General features: G+C 41.7%; 1 protein-coding gene across 1 annotated transcript in view; it reads left to right on the forward strand.

Annotated features, from left to right (window-relative positions):
- The window catches only part of LOC136398210 (zinc finger protein 615-like), a 28,265-nt gene extending 7,364 nt beyond the window's left edge, over positions 1-20,901 (forward strand). Inside the window, exons 2-4 of the mRNA XM_066372581.1 lie at positions 2,239-2,327; positions 8,208-8,370; positions 19,289-20,901. Of these exons, the coding sequence (XP_066228678.1) occupies positions 2,239-2,327; positions 8,208-8,370; positions 19,289-20,901 (1,865 nt within the window). The remainder of the gene's footprint in view (positions 1-2,238; positions 2,328-8,207; positions 8,371-19,288) is intronic.
- The last annotated feature ends 892 nt before the right edge of the window (positions 20,902-21,793 follow it).

Here is a 21,793-nt window from a genome sequence, read left to right on the forward strand (position 1 = left end):
GGATAGACAGACAGGAACAGAGAGAGATGATAAACATCAATCATCAGTTTTTTTATTGTGACACCTTAGTTCAGGGGTTGGGAACCTATGGCTCACAAGCCAGGTGTGGCTCTTTTTTTTTTAATTTAATTTTATTATTATTATTTTTTACAGAGACAGAGAAAGAGTCAGAGTGAGGGATAGACAGGGACAGACAGACAGGAACGGAGAGATGCGAAGCATCAATCATTAGTTTTTCGTTGCGCATTGTGACACCTTAGTTGTTCATTGATTGCTCTCTCATATGTGCCTTGACCGTGGGCCTTCAGCAGACCGAATAACCCCTTGCTTGAGCCAGCGACCTTGGGTCCAAGCTGGCGAGCTTTTTGCTCAAGCCAGATGAGCCCGCACTCAAACTGGCAACCTCGGGGTCTCGAACCTGGGTCTTCCGCATCCCAGTCTGACGCTCTATCCACTGCACCACCGCCTGGTTAGGCAAGATGTGGCTCTTTTGATGGCTGCATCTGGCTCACAGGAAAATCTTTAATAAAAAAAATAATAATGTTAAAAATATAAAACATTCTCATGTATTACAATCCATTCATGTCCTACCGCTCACGTTCATGGTTGTGGGTGGCTGGAGCCAGTCACAGCTGTCCTCTGGGACAACACCAGATTTTTGTTGGATAATGCATAATGTACACAGGTTGTTGTGAGGTCAGGAAGTAAACTTCCCTTGTTTTAATCAAGTAGTCAGCTAGCTAATTGCAGAAACCCTTTTAACAAAGAAGATGGCTAAAAGCAAAAAGGATGAGGAGTATCGTACTTTTCAGCAGGAATGGACAGAGAAATTTGCCTTTGTGGAGAGAGCAAGTTCTGCAGTGTGTCTAATATGCAATGATAAAATTGCATCAATGAAACGGTCAAATATAAAGTGGCAATTTGACAGACACCATACTACATTTGCATTGAAATATCCAGCAGGGGACAGCAGGAAGAATCATGTCAAGAGCTACTGTGCAGAGTGCAAGCTAGTCAGCAGCAACTCTGTGTTTGGACACAACAAGGTGACAGGAATTTGGCTAGCTTTGCTGGTGCTTTAGCAATTGTAAGAAACAGAAAGCCATTCACAGATGGGGAGTATGCCAAAACGTTCATGCTTGATGTTGCCAATGAACTTTTTGATGACTTTTTGGATAAAGACAAGATAATCAAATGAATAAAAGATATGCCTCTGTTGGCAAGGACTGTTCACGATCATACCATCATGATGACAAATCAAATTGAGGCAACACAAGTGAAGAACATAAATGCAGCACCATTCTTTTCTCTCGCTTTGGATGAGTCAACAGACATAAGCCATTTATCCCAGTTCAGCGTGATTGCAAGGTATGCTGTCGGTGACACATTATGTGAGGAAAGTCTTGCTGTTTTGCCTTTGAAAGAGACAAGAGAGGAGAATTTATGCAAGTCTTTCACTGAGTTTGCTAAAGAAAAAAAATCTACTGATGAATAAACTTATTTCGGTGTGTACTGATAGTGCTCTGTGCATGGTGAGGAAAAACAGAGGATTCGTAGAGCTTCTTTGTGAACATGAAAAGAGACCCATCCTAAGTTTTCACTGCATCCTACATCAGGAGGCGCTTTGTGCTCAGATGTGTGGTGAGCAGCTCGGTGAGATGATGTTGCTGGTCATTCGAGTGGTCAACTTTATTGTTGCCGGAGCTTTAAATGATCGCCAGTTCTAAACACTGCTGGATGAAGTTGGGAATAATTGTCCTGGTCTGCTTCTGCACAGCAGTGTGTGTTGGTTGTCAAGGGGAAAGGTGCTCAGCTGTTTCGTGGCTGTCTGAGCAAAATTCAGACTTTTCTTGAAATGAAAAACATCGAGCATCCTCAGTTAGCTAACACTGAGTGGCTCCTGAAGTTCTACTATCTCGTGTATGTGACTGAACATCTGAACCAGCTCAATGTGAAAATGTAAGGCATTGGAAATAAAGTCTTATCACTTCAACAAGCAGTGTTTGCATTTGAAAACAAGCTGGAACTCTTCATCCTGGACTTTGAAACAGGTCGTTTACTTTGCAAAACTGGGAGGGAAATATGCATGCACAGCAAGTGACCCTGCTCAACATCTTGATCTCCAGCAGCTAGCAGGCTTCACATCTAATCTCCTGCTGTCATTCAAAGTGTGCTTTGGAGAATTTCGTGAGCACACTGGTCTTTTTAAGTTCATCACCCATCCACACGTGTGTGCAGTGGACAGCGCCGACCTGAGTTACATCCCCGGTATCTCCGTCAGAGATTTTGAGCTACATGCTGCTGATCTGAAGGCCTCAGATTTGTGGGTAAGTTCAAGTCACTGAATGAAGATTTGGAAAGACTGGCATGACAGCAAGCAGAGTTGGCTAACAAACAGGAGGGGAGAAATGAAAATCTTCAACCCGCGGACCAGCTGATTGTCAAAACTTGGAACACGCTTCCCGTCACATACCACACACTGCAGCGTGAGTATTGCTGTATTGACAATATTTGGCTCTATGTATGCATGTGAGCAGTCTTTCTCACATCTAAAGAATGTTAAGACCAACCTATGATCACGTTTAACGGATGGAAGTCTCAACCCCTGCATGAAGCTTAACCTCACCACATATTAACCAGACTACAAAGCCATCAGCAAAATCATGCAGCACCAGAAGTCGCATTAATGGTAAGAAGTACTTTATTCATTATTGGTTAGCAACAGCATAACAACGTTATTAAAAAGAATTCAGAGACTTCTTGTACTTTAAAAGTGTTAGTCTTACATAAAATGCACATGTTATCTTGTATTTAGTGTTAAACATATTGTATGGCTCTCACGGAATTATATTTTAAAATATGTGGTGTTCATTGCTCTCTCAGCCAAAAAGGTTCCGACCCCTGCCTTAGTTGTTCATTGATTGTTTTCTCATATGTGCTTTGACCGTGGGGCTACAGCAGATCGAGTAACCCCTTCCTCGAGCCAGAGACCTTGGTTCCAAGCTTTGCTCAAACCAGATGAGCCTGTGCTCAAGCTGGCAACCTTGGGGTCTCGAACCTGGGTCCTCCGCATCGCAGTCCGACTCTCTACCACTGCACCACACTGCCTGGTCAGCCTCAGATGAGTTTTTACAGTTACATATTCCACTTTTGTATGCATAAAAATTAAGACAGCTGTTAGTTTTCATCCTGACATTAGAGATTATGTATAGTGTAAAACTTTATAAATCCTGTGATAAACAGTGTCTTTACACTCTTCTATGACAATATAAGGATTTCAAGGCACTTCAACTTCAATTACCACATTCCAATTTATTTACATTTTTGTGAACTTTTGTTTTTTATATGTGTTTCAAACCTTAAATGTTATAATATTTACTTATGAGACTGTGCTAACCTGGTGGAGTGATGCTTTTCATGGGAGTGTCCATTAATATGTTAAGGTTGCAGGTTTAATCCTTGCTCAGGGAACAATTGGAGTCAACTAATGAGTGCGTATATGGGTTAAACAACAAATCCTTGGTCCTCTTTCTCTTCCCCATGTTCTTTCTCTTGTTTTCTCTCTTTTTTTCTCTTTCTCTCTTTCTCTGTCATTCTCAAATCAATAAATTAATGATAGACCAATGTTGTAACAATGGTCAAACCAGGCATGGCTTTTGGGCCGTAATTCGTATATATTGTTTATATAGTAATTCTACAACTTACTGATATTTAGTAAGTTTACAGTTGTGACATTATCAAAATTCAGTTTTTAAAGAATTTTATGACCTCATACATAATGGAATTGGATAGTGGTATTATTGTTATGTTTTGCAAATCGTTTGTGTAGTTTAAGTACAATTATTTATTAGATACATAAAATGAAAATATTTTCTCACAATCTCTGTCTTTAGTCTTCACTTTCTTAAATGTTGGTGCATCTCTATCCCTTCCTTTCTGTCTGTCCCTGACTTTCTGATTGTCTCCCTTTCTTTCACTAAAATAAAAAAAAAGGAAATGAATTTAATTACATGGGTGAATATATTCCTTTCTCACCATATAAATGAAAATGTGCTTAGTGAATGCATTTTCTTTTTCAAATATGTAATTCCTGAATATAACTTTATCTTTCTTACTTTGCAGTTTGCACTTTTTCTTATCTCAGGCATTGACTGCATTCTTTAATACACAATAGGAAAGTGGGTTTGTCGTGGACATTTGTGTCCTTCCTGATGCCTCCTCATATTATTCACCTGCCAGTGTGTCTGCAGTTACCAGTTTCTAGGAGGGTAGAATCATAAAATATGATTCATCTAAAATTACTAATTTAATGCCATAAAAATATTTATATTATTCTTTTTAATTTCTAAATGTTTAGAGAGAGAAAGACAGAAATATGGACTCATTTTTGTATGTACCCTGTCTGTGATCGAACTGGCAACCTTTGTGTACCAGAAGATGATCTAACCAACTGAGCTATCCCGACCAGTGCTATAGTATCGTTTAGGACAAAAAAAGTCCATTTAATGTGGTTTATTTCTGCCATTAATTCCTTTTTTTGTATGAAACATAGAGAGAAGGACAGATAGAAGAGACAGACAGGAATGGATAGAGATGAGAAGCATCAGTTCTTTGTTGTGGCACCTTACTTGTTCATTGATTGCTTTCTCATGTGCCTTCACTGCAGGGCTACATCAGAGCGAGTTACCCCTTGGTCAATCGTGTAACCTTGGGCTAAAGCCAGCAACCTTGGACTTCAATTCAGTGACCTTTGAGCACATGTTAGGAACCATGAGGTCATATCTATGAACCCACATTCAACTCAGTGACCCCGTGCTGACGCCACTGACCTTGGGGTTTCAAACTTGGGTTCTCTGTGTCTTAGTCTGACACTCTATCCACTGAGACATGGCCTGGTCTGGTGTTCTTAGTTCTTTATATACATTGTTTGCCCAAGATTTCTGTCTTTCCATTTCTCTATTAGTTATATATATTTTTGGTGTTTTCAAGGGAAAAGTTTTTGGTATAGTTCAGTTCTTTCATTGAGTTCAATTTAATATATAGGTTAGTCAGTATTGAAGCTGTATTTATAAATATTGTATATGTCTATATGTCCTGATGACATATCATATATCTAAAACAACATAAATGTATATTGTATGTGTGACTATTGTATGTATAAAATGTTATATATTGTTTTATCAGAATAGCAAGAAACAGGTGTTGTGCCACACAATTAAGTAGCCAAATTAAGGAGTCTTTATTTTGAAGCCAGCAACCACTCAGAGACCTAAATCAGTCAAATTATGCAACCCAGAACATAGTTTGAAGTCAGCTTTTAAGGCAAAATTGCTACAGATTGGGAAGTAGGGAGTAGGGGAAGCCTAGCAGTAAAACACAGCAGTGGAACAAGCTCATTTACAATGCTTATCTATAGCATTAATTCAGGGACAAGCATTCTGGGAACACTTGCATTCTTTGGATGCTTGTACGTGCTGTGACCAGGAATGAAACCCACAACTCTGGCTTCTCTGTTTGGTGCTCTAACACACTTAGTTATCTGGGTAGGTTTTGATGCATTTATTTTTCCATTGATTCGAGCGAGAGAGAGAGAAGCATCTTGTCCTTGTTCCACTTAGTCTTTCCATTTTAGTTGTGCACTCATTTGTTGCTTGTCTTCCAGATATGACAAGGTTGTGAGTTTGATCCTTGCTCGGGGCATATACTAGAGTCAAATAATGAATGCATAAATGGGTGTAACATCAGATCTATGATTCTTTCTCTTTAATCTCTCTCTCTCTCTCTCTGTCACAAATGTATCAATAAAAAATCAGGCTCTGGGCCCTGGCCGGTTGGCTCAGTGGTAGAGTGTCGGCCTGGCGTGCAGAAGTCCCGGGTTTGATTCCTGGCCAGGGCACACAGGAGAAGCACCCGTTTGCTTCTCCACCCCTCCCCCTTTTCTTCCTCTCTGTCTCTCTCTTCCCCTCCCGCAGCCAAGGCTCCATTGGAGCAAAGATGGCCCGGGCACTAGGGATGGCTCCTTGGCCTCTGCCCCAGGCGCTAGAGTGGCTCTGGTCGCAACAGAGCAACGCCCTGGAGGGGCAGAGCATCGCCCTCTGGTGGGCAGAGCGCTGCCCCCTGGTGGGCGTGCCGGGTGGATCCTGGTCGGGCGCATGCGGGAGTCTGTCTAACTGTCTCCCCGTTTCCAGCTTCAGAAAAACAAAAACAAAAAAACAAAAAAAAAATTAAAAAAAATATCAGGCTCTGACTTGTGGTGGCACAGTGGATCAAGCATCCACCTGGAATGCTGAGGTCGCTAGTTCAAAACCCAGGGCTTACTCAGTAAAGGCACACATGGGAGTTGATGCTCCCTGCCCCTCCTCCCCCTTCTCACTCTCTCTCTCTTTCTCTCTCTCTCTCTCTCTCTCTCTCTCTCTCTTTGTCTCCTCTAAAATGAATAAGTAAGTAAATAAATAATTTAAAATATTTTAAAAAAATAGGCTCTGGCAAATTAGCTAAATCAATTAAGAGTTTTGTTACGAAGTGACAAAATTGCAGATTCATTTCTCCGCCAGGGTACACACAGGAAGGTAGCAGTGAGTGCACGACTGAATAAAAAACATGTGAATTCTTCCCTCCTCCTTCTTTTTCTCTCCCTTTCTCTGTCTCTAAAGAAAAGAGCCCTGACGAGAGATCTCGATTGATTGGAGCATCATCCTGGCAACCAAAGGTTGCCGGTGTGATTCCCCAGTCAGGACACATCCAGGAGCTGCTCTATGTTCTTCTCTCTCCCCTCCTAGCTCTCTCTCTCTCTCAAAAAAAATAATAATAAAAGAAAGTAAACAACACTGATGATGTGTTTAGTGCTTCCCCCCCCTCCCAGAAATGGGTGCAGTCTTGGGGTGTGCAGAATCGTTTGAGGAGGAATCCGAGCACATGTGGTTTAAGGAAAACAGTGCCCCGTCCCCTCCTTCCATGTGGTCAGCTTTGTATGAGTGATTTTCCTGAGACTCCCTGGCCCCTGAGGATGGTGCAGGGCTGGCTGTCATAGCCCAGGGCTCCTTTGACAGTCACCCCACTTAAACTTCACAGGATAAGGGGGTCCTCCACCACAGTTGGAAGCTGAGGCTTTTTTGACCTGAGGGATAAACTTCGGGGACACAATGTAAATGGACACTAGTGATACTGTGGTCACTGTGTGAGGGTGAGTGCATCTGGGCCCAGAGGAAATGTACCAGTCACTGAATTTTCTCCTCAATCCACAGGTCCTGACTCCCCAGAGCAATAAAATCATGAGGAGCAGGAAGACATTTTAGAATTGGGTGTCAGTATCTCTGCCATCACACTTGAGTGAAGACAGGTTTCTGAGCTGAAATTTAGAGCAGACCCACAACACGCGAGACACACCCTCTCTATTTCCAGCTTTTTTCGAGCAGTAGAAGATGTTCCTGGCTCAGGTGACTTTGGGCTTTTTTTTTTCTTTTGAGAGAGTGGGAGGGAGCAATATAGACAGGAAGGGAGAGAGATGAGAAGCATCCACTTGTAGTTGAGACACTTCAGTTGTTCATTGATTACTTCTCATAATTACTTTGTCCATGAAGTCGGGCTTAAACCAAGTCAGGTACCTTCTGCTCAAGTCAGCAATCTTAAGCTCAAGACAGCAGCCATGGGGTCATTTTGATGATCTTACAGGCTGGCCACCCCACACCAAAGCTGGCAAGCAACGGTGCTCAAACCAGAGACCTGAGTGTTTCGAACCTGGATCTTCAGGTCTCAGGTTGATGTTCTGTCCACTCCGTCCCCGCCTGGGTAGGCATTTGTGTTTATTTTAATTTTTTTATTCATTATGGATTTGTAGAGGAATATGAAAAACTACCTTAGTTAATTTGAGAAATACTGAACTATATCAGTACAATTTCTCTTTCACATTGCATGATCTTGTGATCAGATGAATGCATAGGTGACTAAATGCACAATTGCAGACTACAGAGTGGGGCAAAAGTAGGTTTGCAGTTGTTATTATGTGTAAAATAGAGTTTATTTTTGTATGATTATTTATGATTGTATTTTCTGTGCACAAAAATCTAAACCTACTTTTGCTCCAACTTGTATTTTACTAGGCATGTGATTATTCAGTTTTATAATAAAATAAAATTTTTTTGCTCTATACATTTATCAGATCAAGTAAAATGGGAGAAAAACTAACATTTCTTTTGCATCATCAAAAGCACATCGCACCACTAAACAGCACGGTGTTGATACAGGGATGCCTGACATTTCACGATGTGGCCGTGAACTTCACCCGGGAGGAGTGGCGGCTCCTGGACCCCAATCAGAAGGACATGTTTCGGGACGTGATGTTGGAGAACTACAGCCACTTGGTGTCAGTGGGTGAGGACAGCTCCCCTGTGTCACTTAGAAGGTGCTCTATTAGTGGCTTTTCCCTCCTCAGTTGCTTAACTCTCCTGAATAACTACAGTTCTCTGAAAAGGAAGAACCTCAGATCCTTCCATTACCTCAGAGAAGAAGGTATCACATTCTGCTTCCTGAGACAAAAGGCTTTGTTTACAGATGTGAAGCATGTTCCTTTCTTAAAATGTACTATTTTTCCTGTTGACCGACCCCAGCCCAGTTCAGTAAATTTAAATTAAGTCTTGTGTCATTTTTCTCTCTGAGCAGGGAATCAATCCAGAAAATCAGTTGTGCTTTCCAAGTTGGAGCGAGAGGAAGAACTGTGGACAGTAGGGGATGAACCCCAACATCTAGTCTGTCCAGGTTAGTGGGTGGCAACAAGCCGGGAATTTGGGGGGCAGAATGGCAGGAAGTCATACTCTAGTCAGAGAACACATCAGACCTGTAACATTGGATAAAGAAACCAAATTACCCCTTCACATATGAGAACCCTTTTTATTTCTAGAAATTTAGAGGGAAACACCCCTTTTTTCTCATTGAGTAATGACACCTATTGGTTTCATCTACATCATAGTTTTGTTTGTGTGCTTTTATTCTAGCATTCTCAGATTTTACTCTCTGTCTTGGCCACAGAGTCTCAGCCTGTGTTACCCCCTCTGTTTCTGAGAAATTCCATTTTCTGGGCCTCTTTGGAAAGATAGAATGATCAATTCATCAGTTTTCTTACCACTCAGCCTTTGTGCCCTGTTTGGAAATAGTGATTTTCTACCATAAAATCCATCCACACGTTGGATGCTGTCTTGCCACGAGAGTCTGGTTTTCATTGTGCGTTTATGTCGTTCTTCGCCTCCCTTCTCTCCAGCTTTTTTCATACTCAGTTCTCATCACTGTTAAATGTTTCCTCAGTTCCCCTCGTTGAACCTGTATCGGTACTTTGAAATGGACTCCCAGTCTGACGTCTCCCCATTGTTGTCTATTGTGCGCTTCCTTCCTGTGCATCATACCCATTGTAATGACAGCTGGCCTCCGACTTCTCATTCTTTGTGAGTGCAAGAATCACATTCTTTCTATCCTTTTTAAAATTTAGAATTCTGCACTAGACATTTTAAATTTCATCTGTCCTAGCATCACCTATGATGTTCTCTACTTTCTGAGCTCTTTTTGTTTTGTTTTGTTTTACTCATTTATTTTTTTCTATGTAGCTCTCTTCTTAAAGGCCTGTATTGCTTCATTTAATGAACAAGAATAGATCTTGTTAACATGCTATATGAGTTCCAGCTCAAACTTGTACCCAACTTACGTGTGCTTCACGTGTGATCCTTCTCAGTTTTCCTAAATCAGATTTTCTTCTTGGCACATGTTATCTCTGCCTTTGTTTTTCTAAAGATTCTGATTTTACATCATATACTTAATGGTTTTATTTAGGTTTAACTCATATACCAATTAGTTTAGCCACTTAAATAAATAGCTAATATGTTTTTAGTTTATTTGTTTAGTTGTACAACCATCAGTGGAACAATTTTGGGACATTTTATGTGTACACATTTTCATCGTGCTTTTTATATCCATAGCTTTGTAGCAGCTTTCAAAATTGTAAAGAGTGAATTCTTTGAGTCTGTTCTTCCTTTTCAAGATTATTGAAGTCCTGGCTGGTTGGTTCAGTGGTAGAGCATTGGCCCAGCATGTGGAAGTCCTGGGTTCCATTTCCAATTAGGGCAGACAGGACAAGCACCCGTCTGCTTCTCCACCCTTCCCCCTCTCCGTTCTGTCTCTCTCCTCCCCTCCTGCAGCCAAGGCTCTATTGGAGCATGTGGGCACAGGCGCTGAGGATGGTTCCATGGCCATTGCATCAGGTACTAGAATGGCTCCTGTTGCAATGGAGCAACGCCTCAGATGGGCAGAGTGCCGCAGACCAGCATGGCTCCTAAGAATGTTGCAGAATTAAGGAAACAGACTTATTAAAAAAGATGGGCCAGGAGGACTCTTCAAATGCTGATGGCAATATCTGAGTGCCCAATAGCCCTAGTTTGCTTTATTATATAGCCATATGCAAATCAATGAAGTTCTTGTTATAAAGTTACACACCTGAGACTAAAACAGGAACTCTCCAAGGCATAAACAGGAATTCCCTCACCATGCATAAGTGAAAGCAACTAACATCTGAACAAAGAGTAAGAGGAAGGGCATGTAAATTGCTCCCAGCGACTTAAGCAAGCAAGTGAAGTGAGTGCAAATACTCAGCATCATAGCCAATACGGAGGGGGAGGAGGGAGAACTTAGCCTTTTGCTAAGCCTCGAATCTACAAAGGCTTTGTGCCATTTATGGTCCACAACATATCCCCCTTTTTTATTTTTATTTTTTTTAATTTTTTTAATTTATTCATTTTAGAGAGGAGAGGGAGAGACAGAGAGAGAGAGAGAAGGGGGGGAGGAGCTGGAAGCATCAACTCCCATATGTGCCTTGACCAGGCAAGCCCAGGGTTTCGAACCAGCGACCTCAGCATTTCCAGGTCGACGCTTTATACACTGCGCCACCACAGGTCAGGCCCCCTTTTTTATTTTTAATTTGTGTGCTGAGATTTGCACTCATCTGATTTCCTAGTTTCCCAGATCCTAATTTGGAGGCAGACTGAAAAAATACAGAGTAAACACATAATTAGTATAGCCAATGCTAAGAGATATCCAAACAAACATTCTAATACATTACAGTGATTAAAGCCTTTAAGCAAATTCTTAGCCAGTATAACAAGAATCTATAAAAGAGTAATATCCTTAACATGTTCATGTAATTTCACCAAGTCCATGTTGATACCATCACGATTCCACATTCCTGCAAACGCAACCCAACCCCAGTTCAGCTGTCACAAGCAGCAGGAGTCTAGGAAAAGTCCACATGGCACTGGAATTATTGTCACATTTCTATACTTTGCAGCTTGAATCAAGTCCCAATGACTGCTGCTTCTAGCTGGTAACGATTCAGGTAGACTGGGAAAGCCATCTGCAGCATGTGTGGAGATGGAGCTTCTGTTCTCCTCATCCTGGAGAGATGAGACCAGGGTGCTTTTCCCTGGAGCTCTGCAACCGTAGTGTGGTGAAGAGAACCTTGGGATACACTAAGCTGGGTGGCAGAGGTAAATTTGTAACAGAAGTTTGCAAAAAGGAGAAAGACAGCTCTAAATTAGGAGTAGGTCCCAGCCTAAAATATGAATGGGGCATTGAGGCAGGAGGAATAAAGAAAACACTATATATTAAACAAAGCAGCAGAAAGTAGGACTATCAACACCCACAACAGACATCTTCAAGGGAATGAATAAAAACCCGAATATTCAGTCAAGACATTGTAAGTGGCCCTTGTGTCCATAATAAATGAGGTCAGTTTACCTGCTACTTGGAAGAAATACCCTAGGCATGTCCATGTGAGATGGAGCCGACAGCCTTGGGCACCTTTAGCCTTCAGGGGCAAGTCCCAGCAGTCTGGGCAAGGTTAGGTCATAGGTGGCTGGAGCAGGGTGGAAGAGAATAAACTCTCCCTTAAAGGAGTGAGGGGGGAAGCCAACCTTCCAGTGTCCCTTTTTTTTCACAAAGGCATGTAAGCCTGGCAGGCTTTGGCTGAATGACCTTCCTTTTCACTATTGAAGCAGGGCCTAGATGGAGTCCTATGTGGCCCTTTTGGAGCATTGGAGCTTTTAAGGGAGTATGCCAAGAACTGGTATTTTACCTGATCTCTTTTGGGCTTTGTCTGCCTCTTGGTCATTATAGACCTTAAAAGCCATGCTCAAAAGATCTTGAGGGGTTTGAGGGTCCTTATCTGCCTATATATCTGGAGTTATTTGGAAAAAGATAAAAGTGTTATTAGCTTGAATCAAATAAAAAAGAGTAGAAATTTGCAGGAGAAAAAGATTTGGCGTCTCCTGTTCATCAGGATTCAAAAGAAACTTTTAAAAAATAAGGTAGATTTGCAGGAGTTCCAGGATATGATTCCCCCTTTTATATTTTTTTAAATTGACCATAAATATTTGCTGGGTACACTTTAATAATACCTTGACTTTAAAGATTGTAAGAAATACCTGTAATTTGAAAGGTTTGACAAAATATAGTAAATGCTTTTCCTACATATGTATGAGTATTATCAGTTTTAATCACATTAGGAAGTCGAATAATAGAAAATGCATACAGACAATGAGCTATAACATGCTTATCAGCCTCTCCTGTTTGGCAGAGGCTACTATAAATCCAGAATGAGTATCCACTGTAATGTGGACAAAGGACTGTTGCCAAATGAAGGTATATGAGTAACATCCATTTGCCAATGTTGTCCTGGTAGGAGTCCTCGAGGGTTAATTCCAAATGAAGGGACAGATTGTAGTATAGGACCCCTTGGACAGGATTTAACAATGTGCCGTGCTGCTCCTGAGAAAGTTGAAACTGTTTATGCAGGGATGCAGCATTCTGGTGATGAATAGTATGAGACTGGATTGCTTGATCTGTCATGGCTGCTCCAATAATTTTCTTTTGAGTAGTTTGATCAAGGGCATTCTCTTGTGTTAAAGCTCCAGGGAGCATGGAGTGAGCTCGAATATGTCCTATAAAACATGGAGCTCTATGTTGACATACAAGTCTTTGAAGCTGTCTATATACAGATTAAAGAAGGAACATGGCAAATGTTAAAAAACCATTATAATGGCATGTAATTCTACTTTTTGAGCTGATTTTAAAGTGACTATTTTAGTAAAAACTTGTCCATCGATTATTAAGCCTGCTATTCCTGAGCTGGACCCATTAGTAAAGACTGTAGGTGCTTCAGGAATGGGCTCATTAACAATTGTTTTAGGGAATACAAATGTAACTATTTTATCGGCTGGGTAGTGAGAATCAATTTGGCCTATAAAATTTGCAAAAGCAGTTTGCCATTTATTTAGTGGAAGTTTCCCAGAGCCATTGTTGTTGATCCTTTGAAAAAAGAAACAACAACAATTTGAGGCTCAAAACCTATAAGCTGTAAGAGTCGCCTATGCCCCTTGATAATCAAACATTTTTAGCACAAGGTAGGACTGTTAGCCATACCTTGAGGCAAAATTCTCCACTGGTATCACTCCATTGGAGCCTGGAAATTAAGTGAAGGAACACTGAATGCAAAACGCTTGCAATCATGAGGGCTTAAAGGAATAGTAAAAAAGCAATCCTTCAAGTCAATAATTACAAGGTGAAAATTCCATGGAATGGCAGTAGGAGAAGGGAGTCCTATCTGGAGAGGACCCATAATTTCCATAGTCTTATTTATTGCTCTCAAATCTTGTAATAGCCTCCAGTTTCCTGATTTCTTTTTTCTTTTTTTTCTGTATTTTTCTGAAGCCGGAAACGGGGAGAGACAGTCAGACAGACTCCTGCATGCGCCCGACCAGGATCCACCCGGCATGCCCACCAGGGGGCGATGCTCTGCCCCTCCGGGGCATCGCTCTGTTGTGACCAGAGCCACTCTAGTGCCTGGGGCAGAGGGCGAGGAGCCATCCCCAGTGCCCGGGCCATCTTTGCTCCAGTGGAGCCTTGGCTGCGGGAGGGGAAGAGAGAGACAGAGAGGAAGGAGAGGGGGAGGGGTGGAGAAGCAGATGAGCGCTTCTCCTGTGTGCCCTGGCTGGGAATCGAGCCCGGGACTTCTGCATGCCAGGCCGACGCTCTACCACTGAGCCAACTGGCCAGGGCCTTCCTGATTTCTTTTTAATGACAAATATAGGCATATTCCATGGACTATATTAGATGGTTCAATGTGCCCAAGCTGTAACTGCTCTTGTACCAATTGAGCAGCTGCCTTAAGTTTCTCCTGAGATAGGGGCCAGTGGTCTACCCATACAGGATTATCTGATTTCCAAGTAATTGGGTCTGTACAATGCATTATTGTGGTAGCAGGAGCTACCAAGGCTCCTATTCTAAATTTTGATATCCTAATCCAGGCCTTCTGGTATTGGGTGTCACTTCTATGAGAATGAGAATTTCCCACTGTTCTTTCCCTATTCCCTTAATGGGCAAAAATCCCTGATCAAGCATTTGAGTACTGACTAAAACCATTAGGACTGACTAGTAACGCTTCCATATTTCAAAACATCTCTACCCCACAAATTAACTGGCAATCCAGGGAGCACATAAGGCTTTAAGAGTCCAGAATGACTTTCTTTATCTTCCCATTGTAAAAAACTAGAGCTTTGTTGAAGTATTTACTCTGTCCTATACGTTGTAATTCTGTGGCTGCTGCATGAGTGGGCCAGGAAGGAGGCCAATGTAGCTTAGCAATAACAGATACATCAGCTTCGGTATCTAAAAGTCCTTTAAATTTATGCCCTTGTATTTATTGTTAGTTCCATTTCAGGGCATTTCTGACCTATTTTTTGAATCCAGTAGGCCACATCAGTGGAGCCAAATTCTTGATTCTCTCCGGGTTACTTTTGCAGGGTTTGGCTTTGTCTTAAAAGAAGTAAAAGGATTAATTGAGCAATTTTCAGGGGAGATAGTGACTATATTCCTCAGAGTGTGAACCATTACTTTAATTTCCCCTGTATAATTCAAGTCTATTACTCTAGGAAGAACAAAGAATTTTCTCATAGTTAAACTACTTCTGCGTAACAAGAGTCCTACTGTGTTACTGGGAAGTGGCCCAAAAATTCCAGTGGGTATGGCTTGAGGTCCCATCTCTGGAGTTAATACAAATTGGGAGGTGGGACTGAGGTCCAGTCCTGCACTGTCTGTTGTTTTCTGGGATAGTTGGGCCATGTTTGGCCTGCTGGAATCAGAATTTGCTGAGGAAACACCGACATCGCCCCTGTTGTTTGATGGGGCTGGGGAGGGCCCCATTGTCCATTTCCCTGCCCTCTGGTAGTATATTTAGTCCTACACTTATTTACCCAATGTTCCCCTTTCCTAGAAAATGGGCAGAGGTCCAGAGCCTTAAGGGCTGGCTATCCTTGATATCTGGGAGGAGCAGGGCAGTTTTTAGCAAAATGCCCCAAACCCTCGCATTGGAAACAATATCCATGGGCAGAAGTACTTCCGTGACCTTCCTTCTTTCATTTGTTCTGTCCTTTATCAAAGTATCATCCTGGAAATCTTGCCTTAACATCTGTGGCAAAAGCAAGACCTTGTATATATGAAGGCCCAACATCGGCGCATATTCTGATATAGTCCTCTATATCTCCTGTCTTGCGGTGAGGCTGAAGTGCAGCCTGACAAGCAGAATTAGCATTTTCATAGGCTAATTGTTTTATTAAAATGTTTTCCACATTTTTTATTTTCTATTTTTTTTTTTCTGAAGCTGGAAACGGGGAGAGACAGTCAGACAGACTCCCGCATGCGCCCGACCGGGATCCACCCGGCACGCCCACCAGGGGCGATGCTCTACCCACCAGGGGGCGATGCTCTGCCCCTCCGGGGCGTCCAATGTGCTTCTGTAACTGCTCTTATAATAATTGAGCAGCTACCTTAAGTTTCTTCTGAAAAAAGAGCTCTTGGTCTATCTATACAGGATTATTTGACTTCTAAGTAATTGGGTCTGCACAATGCATTATTGGGGTAGCAGGAGCTGCTAAAGTCCCTATGCTAAATTTTCATACTCTAATTCTTTAGTGGGCAAAAATTCTTGATTAAGCATTTGAGCACTGACCAATTATTAGGACTTATTAGTAATGCTCCTATATTTTTCAAAACATCTCTATCTTATTAATTAATAGGCAATTTAAAAAGTACATTAAGGCTGGAAAATTCTAGTGTGACTTTTATTTTATTATGCAAATCCATGCTGCTTCAAGCCCTGGAGCAGCTGCAACTTTAGCCTGGAGCAGCCTGGCTAAATTATCAAGTCTTTAGGATCCACATTCCACTTTATTTAAATTTAAATGAGTGTGCTTTACTTGTTCTAATTACAATTAAAATTTTGTAGGGATGAATTTTATTTTTTGAATATTAGAGGTGGCATTTTCCATTTTTACATGCAAGAACTTAATTCAGGCTTTAAAAAAAATCACATTTAGACATTACACAGACTTCACAAACAAGAATCACATAAATCAAGAGTGAAACTTGGGATTTTAAAGATCAGAAAGCTACCTGTTTGATTTTACTTAGGGCTATTTTTAAAGAGAGAACCCAAGAAGGATAAAACCAAATAGAATTCTCTCAAAAAATTTCGAGGTGGCCTCATGAAAATTCTGATTAGCCATACCCAAATAGGCATTCCCTTTGCCCTCTTTCAAGGCATAGAATAAGAAAGAAATAAAATGATAGTTAAGAGGATTGTAGCTAAAATATTAAAGAACTAAAACATTAAAGAAAATTAGACAGCTCTGGCCGGTTGGCTCAGTGGTAGAGCGTCGGCCTGGCGTGCGGAAGTCCCGGGTTCGATTCCCGGCCAGGGCACACAGGAGAGGCGCCCATCTGCTTCTCCACCCCTCCCCTCTCCTTCCTCTCTGTCTCTCTCTTCCCCTCCCACAGCCAAGGCTCCATTGGAGCAAAAGATGGCCCGGGCGCTGGGGATGGCTCCTTGGCCTCTGCCCCAGGCGCTAGAGTGGCTCTGGTCATGACAGAGCAACGCCCCAGATGGGCAGAACATCGCCCCCTGGTGGCATGCCGGGTGGATCCCAGTCGGGCGCATGCGGGAGTCTGTCTGACTGCCTCCCCGTTTCCAGCTTCAGAAAAATACAAAAAAAAAAAAAAAAAAAAAAAAAAGAATTAGACAATAAGAACAAGCTGTAATTTTGAAAAGCATCTGAGTTTTCTAATCATTTTCAAATTCTAATAGCTGCTGTGTCTGGCAGCCTAAGTCCTTCTATCTTAACCCAAGCTGAGTGGCAGGCTTAGTTTATTGGGGCGGGGAAGGCTCCGCCGTTCGCCTCCCTGAATTACCCACCCTTCAGCTACAGACATCATCTCTGGGGGCCAGTCTATGCTTGGAGGTCGGACACAGTGGCATGCCTTTCTTGAGCAGGTGCGAGCTGCCTATTGAAAGGCATGGGTGGCTGAGAACCCCAACGAGTCTGGCAGCCTGGGCACCATCTGCTGCTCTGCCCACTTGCCTGCACCCTGGAACCGCGGTGCCAAGCCAAGCCACACCACATCCACACAACTGCTCCTACCGCCACTGCGGCCTCTCTGAATCCTTTGCCCTTTAGCATTATATTTAGACTTACACTTGTTTGCCCAGTGTTTCCCTTTTTTACTGTGTGGGCAAATGTCTGTATCCCAGCCAGGCTTGAAAAAGAGGCTGAGGATGATATTTGGGGGGAACAAGGCAGTTTCTAGCAAAATGCCCCGAATCCCTGCATTAGAAACAAGATCCATGGGTATAAGTATTTCCCTGACTTTCCCTCTTTTGTTTGTTTTCCCTTTTATCAAAATATCCTGGAATTCTTGCCTTAACACCTGTGTGGCAAAAGCAAGACCTTGCATGTATGAAGGCCTGATATCAGTACATATTCTGATATAAACTCCTTTTTCTACCACTATTCTTTCAAATCCCTGAATTAGTTGCCGTGAAATATATTCTTGATACTGCTCATCAGCACCTTGCCTAATATTGCTGAATTCCTCCATTTTGGCCCCTGTATCTTAAGTCTGGTCTATAGATTTTTGGAACAGGGATTTCCCAGATCTTGACTCTGGAATCAGCCTGATAAGGGTACGGAGGAGCAGAGGGTTGAATGTAGGAAGGAGCTGAGGGTGGCAGAGGCCCCACAGTTAAGGCAGCCATAACTTCAAAATTTTTATCCCCCGAGTCATCCTTAGGCTCCAAGTTCTCATATTGACATCCCTTCATTTCCAGCTCACCCTGATACTCTTCAGACAATGATTCATCCTCATATGGAAACATTTCTACAAAAAGGTCCTTTACTTTTGACCCTAACTGTCCCATAATTTATTACTGCCGACTCTACTCTCCCCAAAAATTTTATTAACTCACTGCACAATTAGGGAGTTCCGTCACCTGCCTTTAGTTTAGTTTTCTTGTAATCATGCCCCTTGTTGACCACCATTTGTCATGAACCACCACAGATAGTAATTCTGGGTACTGAGGGAGAACAGCGCAGAATTTAAAAAAAGGATGGGATCAGGAGGCCTCTGCAATGCTGATGGCAAGATCAGATAGAGAGCCCCCGGTCTTTGCTTTATTATATAGCATAGACAATTTAAAGCCTTTAAGCCAATATACAAATAGGGAAGTCTGATACAAAGCTACTCATCTTATGCATAAATTGGATTCCTCATACGAGTGCACCACCCTATGTCATGCAAGATTCAAGGGTGTGGGGAAAAGCTTAGTGTTGAAAAGATCTCAGTATTAAAAGAGAGGGAAAGGCTCAGTCCCAAACCAAGCCTTAGGCTACAACGACCCCACCAGCCCACAGCCCGTCTCCCACAGGACAAGTAACCATCTGCTTTTCTTCTGCATCCTCTACTCATTCTCTCCTCTCTTTCCCTTTCACAGGCAGTGGCTGCCTTTGTTCCAGTATGGCACCAGGAGTTCAGGATGTCTTGGTCTGTCAGTGTACACTTTTATCAGGCACTAATAATAGCTCATTTAGCATCGAATTCACATGGAGTTGCCAGGTGGATCCAAGTCAGAGCACATGTGGGACTGTGCCTCATCATTTCCCCATGTCTCACCTTAAAAGAAATAACAGAAAACAATGAAAATGAAAGAACTTTTTAAACAAAATATGCTCTTATTATGTAGGAAACTTCAAGAGGTTTACAGGCTCTGTCTAGAATCTGGATGATTAAGTGCATTTCTTTTTTTTACAACCCGTGGGGTATTACTGAAGAGTTACTTTACAGAAAGTTATTTCATAACAAATTTTAATTTCAAACTAAGATTATGAAAGATTATAGGATGATTTGCTCTTCTCTTCTTTCCTAGAAATCCAGAAAGTTAATGTGCCTTTGCAGAGTCCCTTCCAAAGTCCAGCCACAGAGAAGAGTGGAGAAGAATGCTATGAGCATGATATGTTTGCAAATATTGTTAATCAAAGGGAAAGCCAGTCCATATTGAGGCAACACTGCGATATGTTGGAGATATGCGGAAAACCTATAAAATCAAAATTAAGTTTTGAAAACCAAACCGGAAGTTTTAATTTAAAGAACTCTGTTCCCTTGAATGGAGATGGGACATCCATTACACGTCATATCCATGAACAATTCTACACTGAAATTAGGTTGCATTCCAGTACCAAGTCCATTGAAAATAAGTCACAGGTCATTCAGCAACAGAGAACTGACAATGGAGAAGAAGCCCTCACATGCACTGAATGTGGGATAACTTTAGTCAAGATGGCTCAGCTCACTGATCATCAGAGAATTCATAGTGGAGAGAAAACTTATGGATGCAGTCTATGTGGAAAAACCTTCTACGGAAAATCCAGTGAAAAAATTCATACAGAACTGAATCAGAGTGAATACAATACATATAATAGAACCTTCAATAAATCACAGTTGAATATACATCAGAAAACTCATGTGGGAAAGAAACCTTACACATGTAGTGAATGTGGGAAATGTTACATTTATAGGTATCAGCTCAGCAATCATCAGCAAACTCATACAGGAGAGAACCCGTATGTGTGCAGTGAGTGTGGGAAAGGCTTTTCAGTGAAAACTCATCTGATTATACATCAAAGGATTCATACGGGAGAGAAGCCATATGTATGCAGTGAGTGTGGGAAAGGCTTTTCACAGCAGAGTAGTCTGATTATACATCAAAGGACTCATACGGGAGAGAAGCCGTATGTATGCAGTGAGTGTGGGAAAGGCTTTTCACAGCAGAGTAGTCTGATTATACATCAAAGGACTCATACGGGAGAGAAGCCATATGTATGCAGTGAGTGTGGGAAAGACTTTTCAGTGAAAACTCATCTGATTATACATCAAAGGATTCATACGGGAGAGAAGCCATATGTATGCAGTGAGTGTGGGAAAGGCTTTTCACAGCAGAGTAGTCTGATTATACATCAAAGGACTCATACGGGAGAGAAGCCGTATGTATGCAGTGAGTGTGGGAAAGACTTTTCAGTGAAAATTAACCTGATCATACATCAAAGGACTCATACGGGAGAGAAGCCGTATATATGCAGTGAGTGTGGGAAAGGCTTTTCAGTGAAGAGCAGTCTGAGTAGACATCAAATGATTCATACAGGAGAGAAGCCGAATGTATGCAGTGAATGTAGGAAAGGCTTTTCACAGCAGAGTAGTTTGATTAGACATCAAAGGACTCATACGGGAGAGAAGCCGTATATATGCAGTGAGTGTAAGAAAGGCTTTTCAGAGAAGAGTAATCTGATTAAACATCAAATGATTCATATGGGAGAGAAGCTATATGTATGCAGTGAGTGTGGGAAAGGCTTTATAGAGAAACGCCGACTGATTGTACATCAAAGGATTCATACAGGAGAAAAGCTTGATTGTACATCAAAGGATTCATACAGGAGAAAAGCTGTATGTATGTATGCTGTGAATGTGGGAAAGGCTTTGCAGTGAAGCACCGACTGTACATCAAAGGACTCATAGAAGAAAAGTTCTCTGTACTGTATGTAGGAATGTTTTTCACAGGAAGAGTGATCTAACTGTACAGAAGCATGCTCATTCCTTAGTGAAACCATGAATATGCAATGAACGTGGGAAAGGCTTCCCCATGAAGAGTATTATCTATATATATATATATATATATATATATATATATATATATATGCAACCTCATAGAAATTATACAAATGCAGTGATTATTGTAAAACTCCATTTTAAAAGAATTTTTAAATTTTAAATAAAAGATAAGATCAGTGCAGGAGCAGATCTGGAAGCATCAACTTCCACAACTTGCTTCCCATATGTGCCTTGATCAGGCAGGCCCAGGATTTCAAACAAGGGACCTCAACATTCCAGGTTTACTGCTTGCACAGTGCTCCAACACAAGTCAGGTATTTTGATGAAAGCTTTAAGAAGATATGCATGATGGTCTGATCAGGTGCAGGTGTTTTGGATAGAGTTTGAGCTGGGATGCTGAGGATTTAGGTTTGAAACTCCTAGGTCGCCAGCTTGAGTGCAGGCTCAGTAGCTTAAGCAGAAGTTTGCTGGCTTGAGCATTAGATCATAAACATGACCTCATGGTCACTAGTTTATACGCAAGGTTGCTACCTTGAGGAAGAGGCTCCTTGCTCAGCTGGAGCCCTTTAGTTATGGTATGTATGAGAAAGCAATTATAAACAACTGAAGTGTCAGAACAATGAGTTGATGCTTCTCATTTCTCTCTTTTAGTCTGTCTGTAGATGTATGTCTGTGTTTCTATTTTAAAAAAAGATATGCCTCATGGAACATCAGTGATTTGTCAGAAAAGACTATATTTGCATATACTGAATGTGAAAATTAAATTCTC

The sequence above is a fragment of the Saccopteryx leptura genome, chromosome 3 (assembly GCF_036850995.1).
Source record: "Saccopteryx leptura isolate mSacLep1 chromosome 3, mSacLep1_pri_phased_curated, whole genome shotgun sequence".
Classification (NCBI taxonomy): Eukaryota; Metazoa; Chordata; class Mammalia; order Chiroptera; family Emballonuridae; genus Saccopteryx; species Saccopteryx leptura.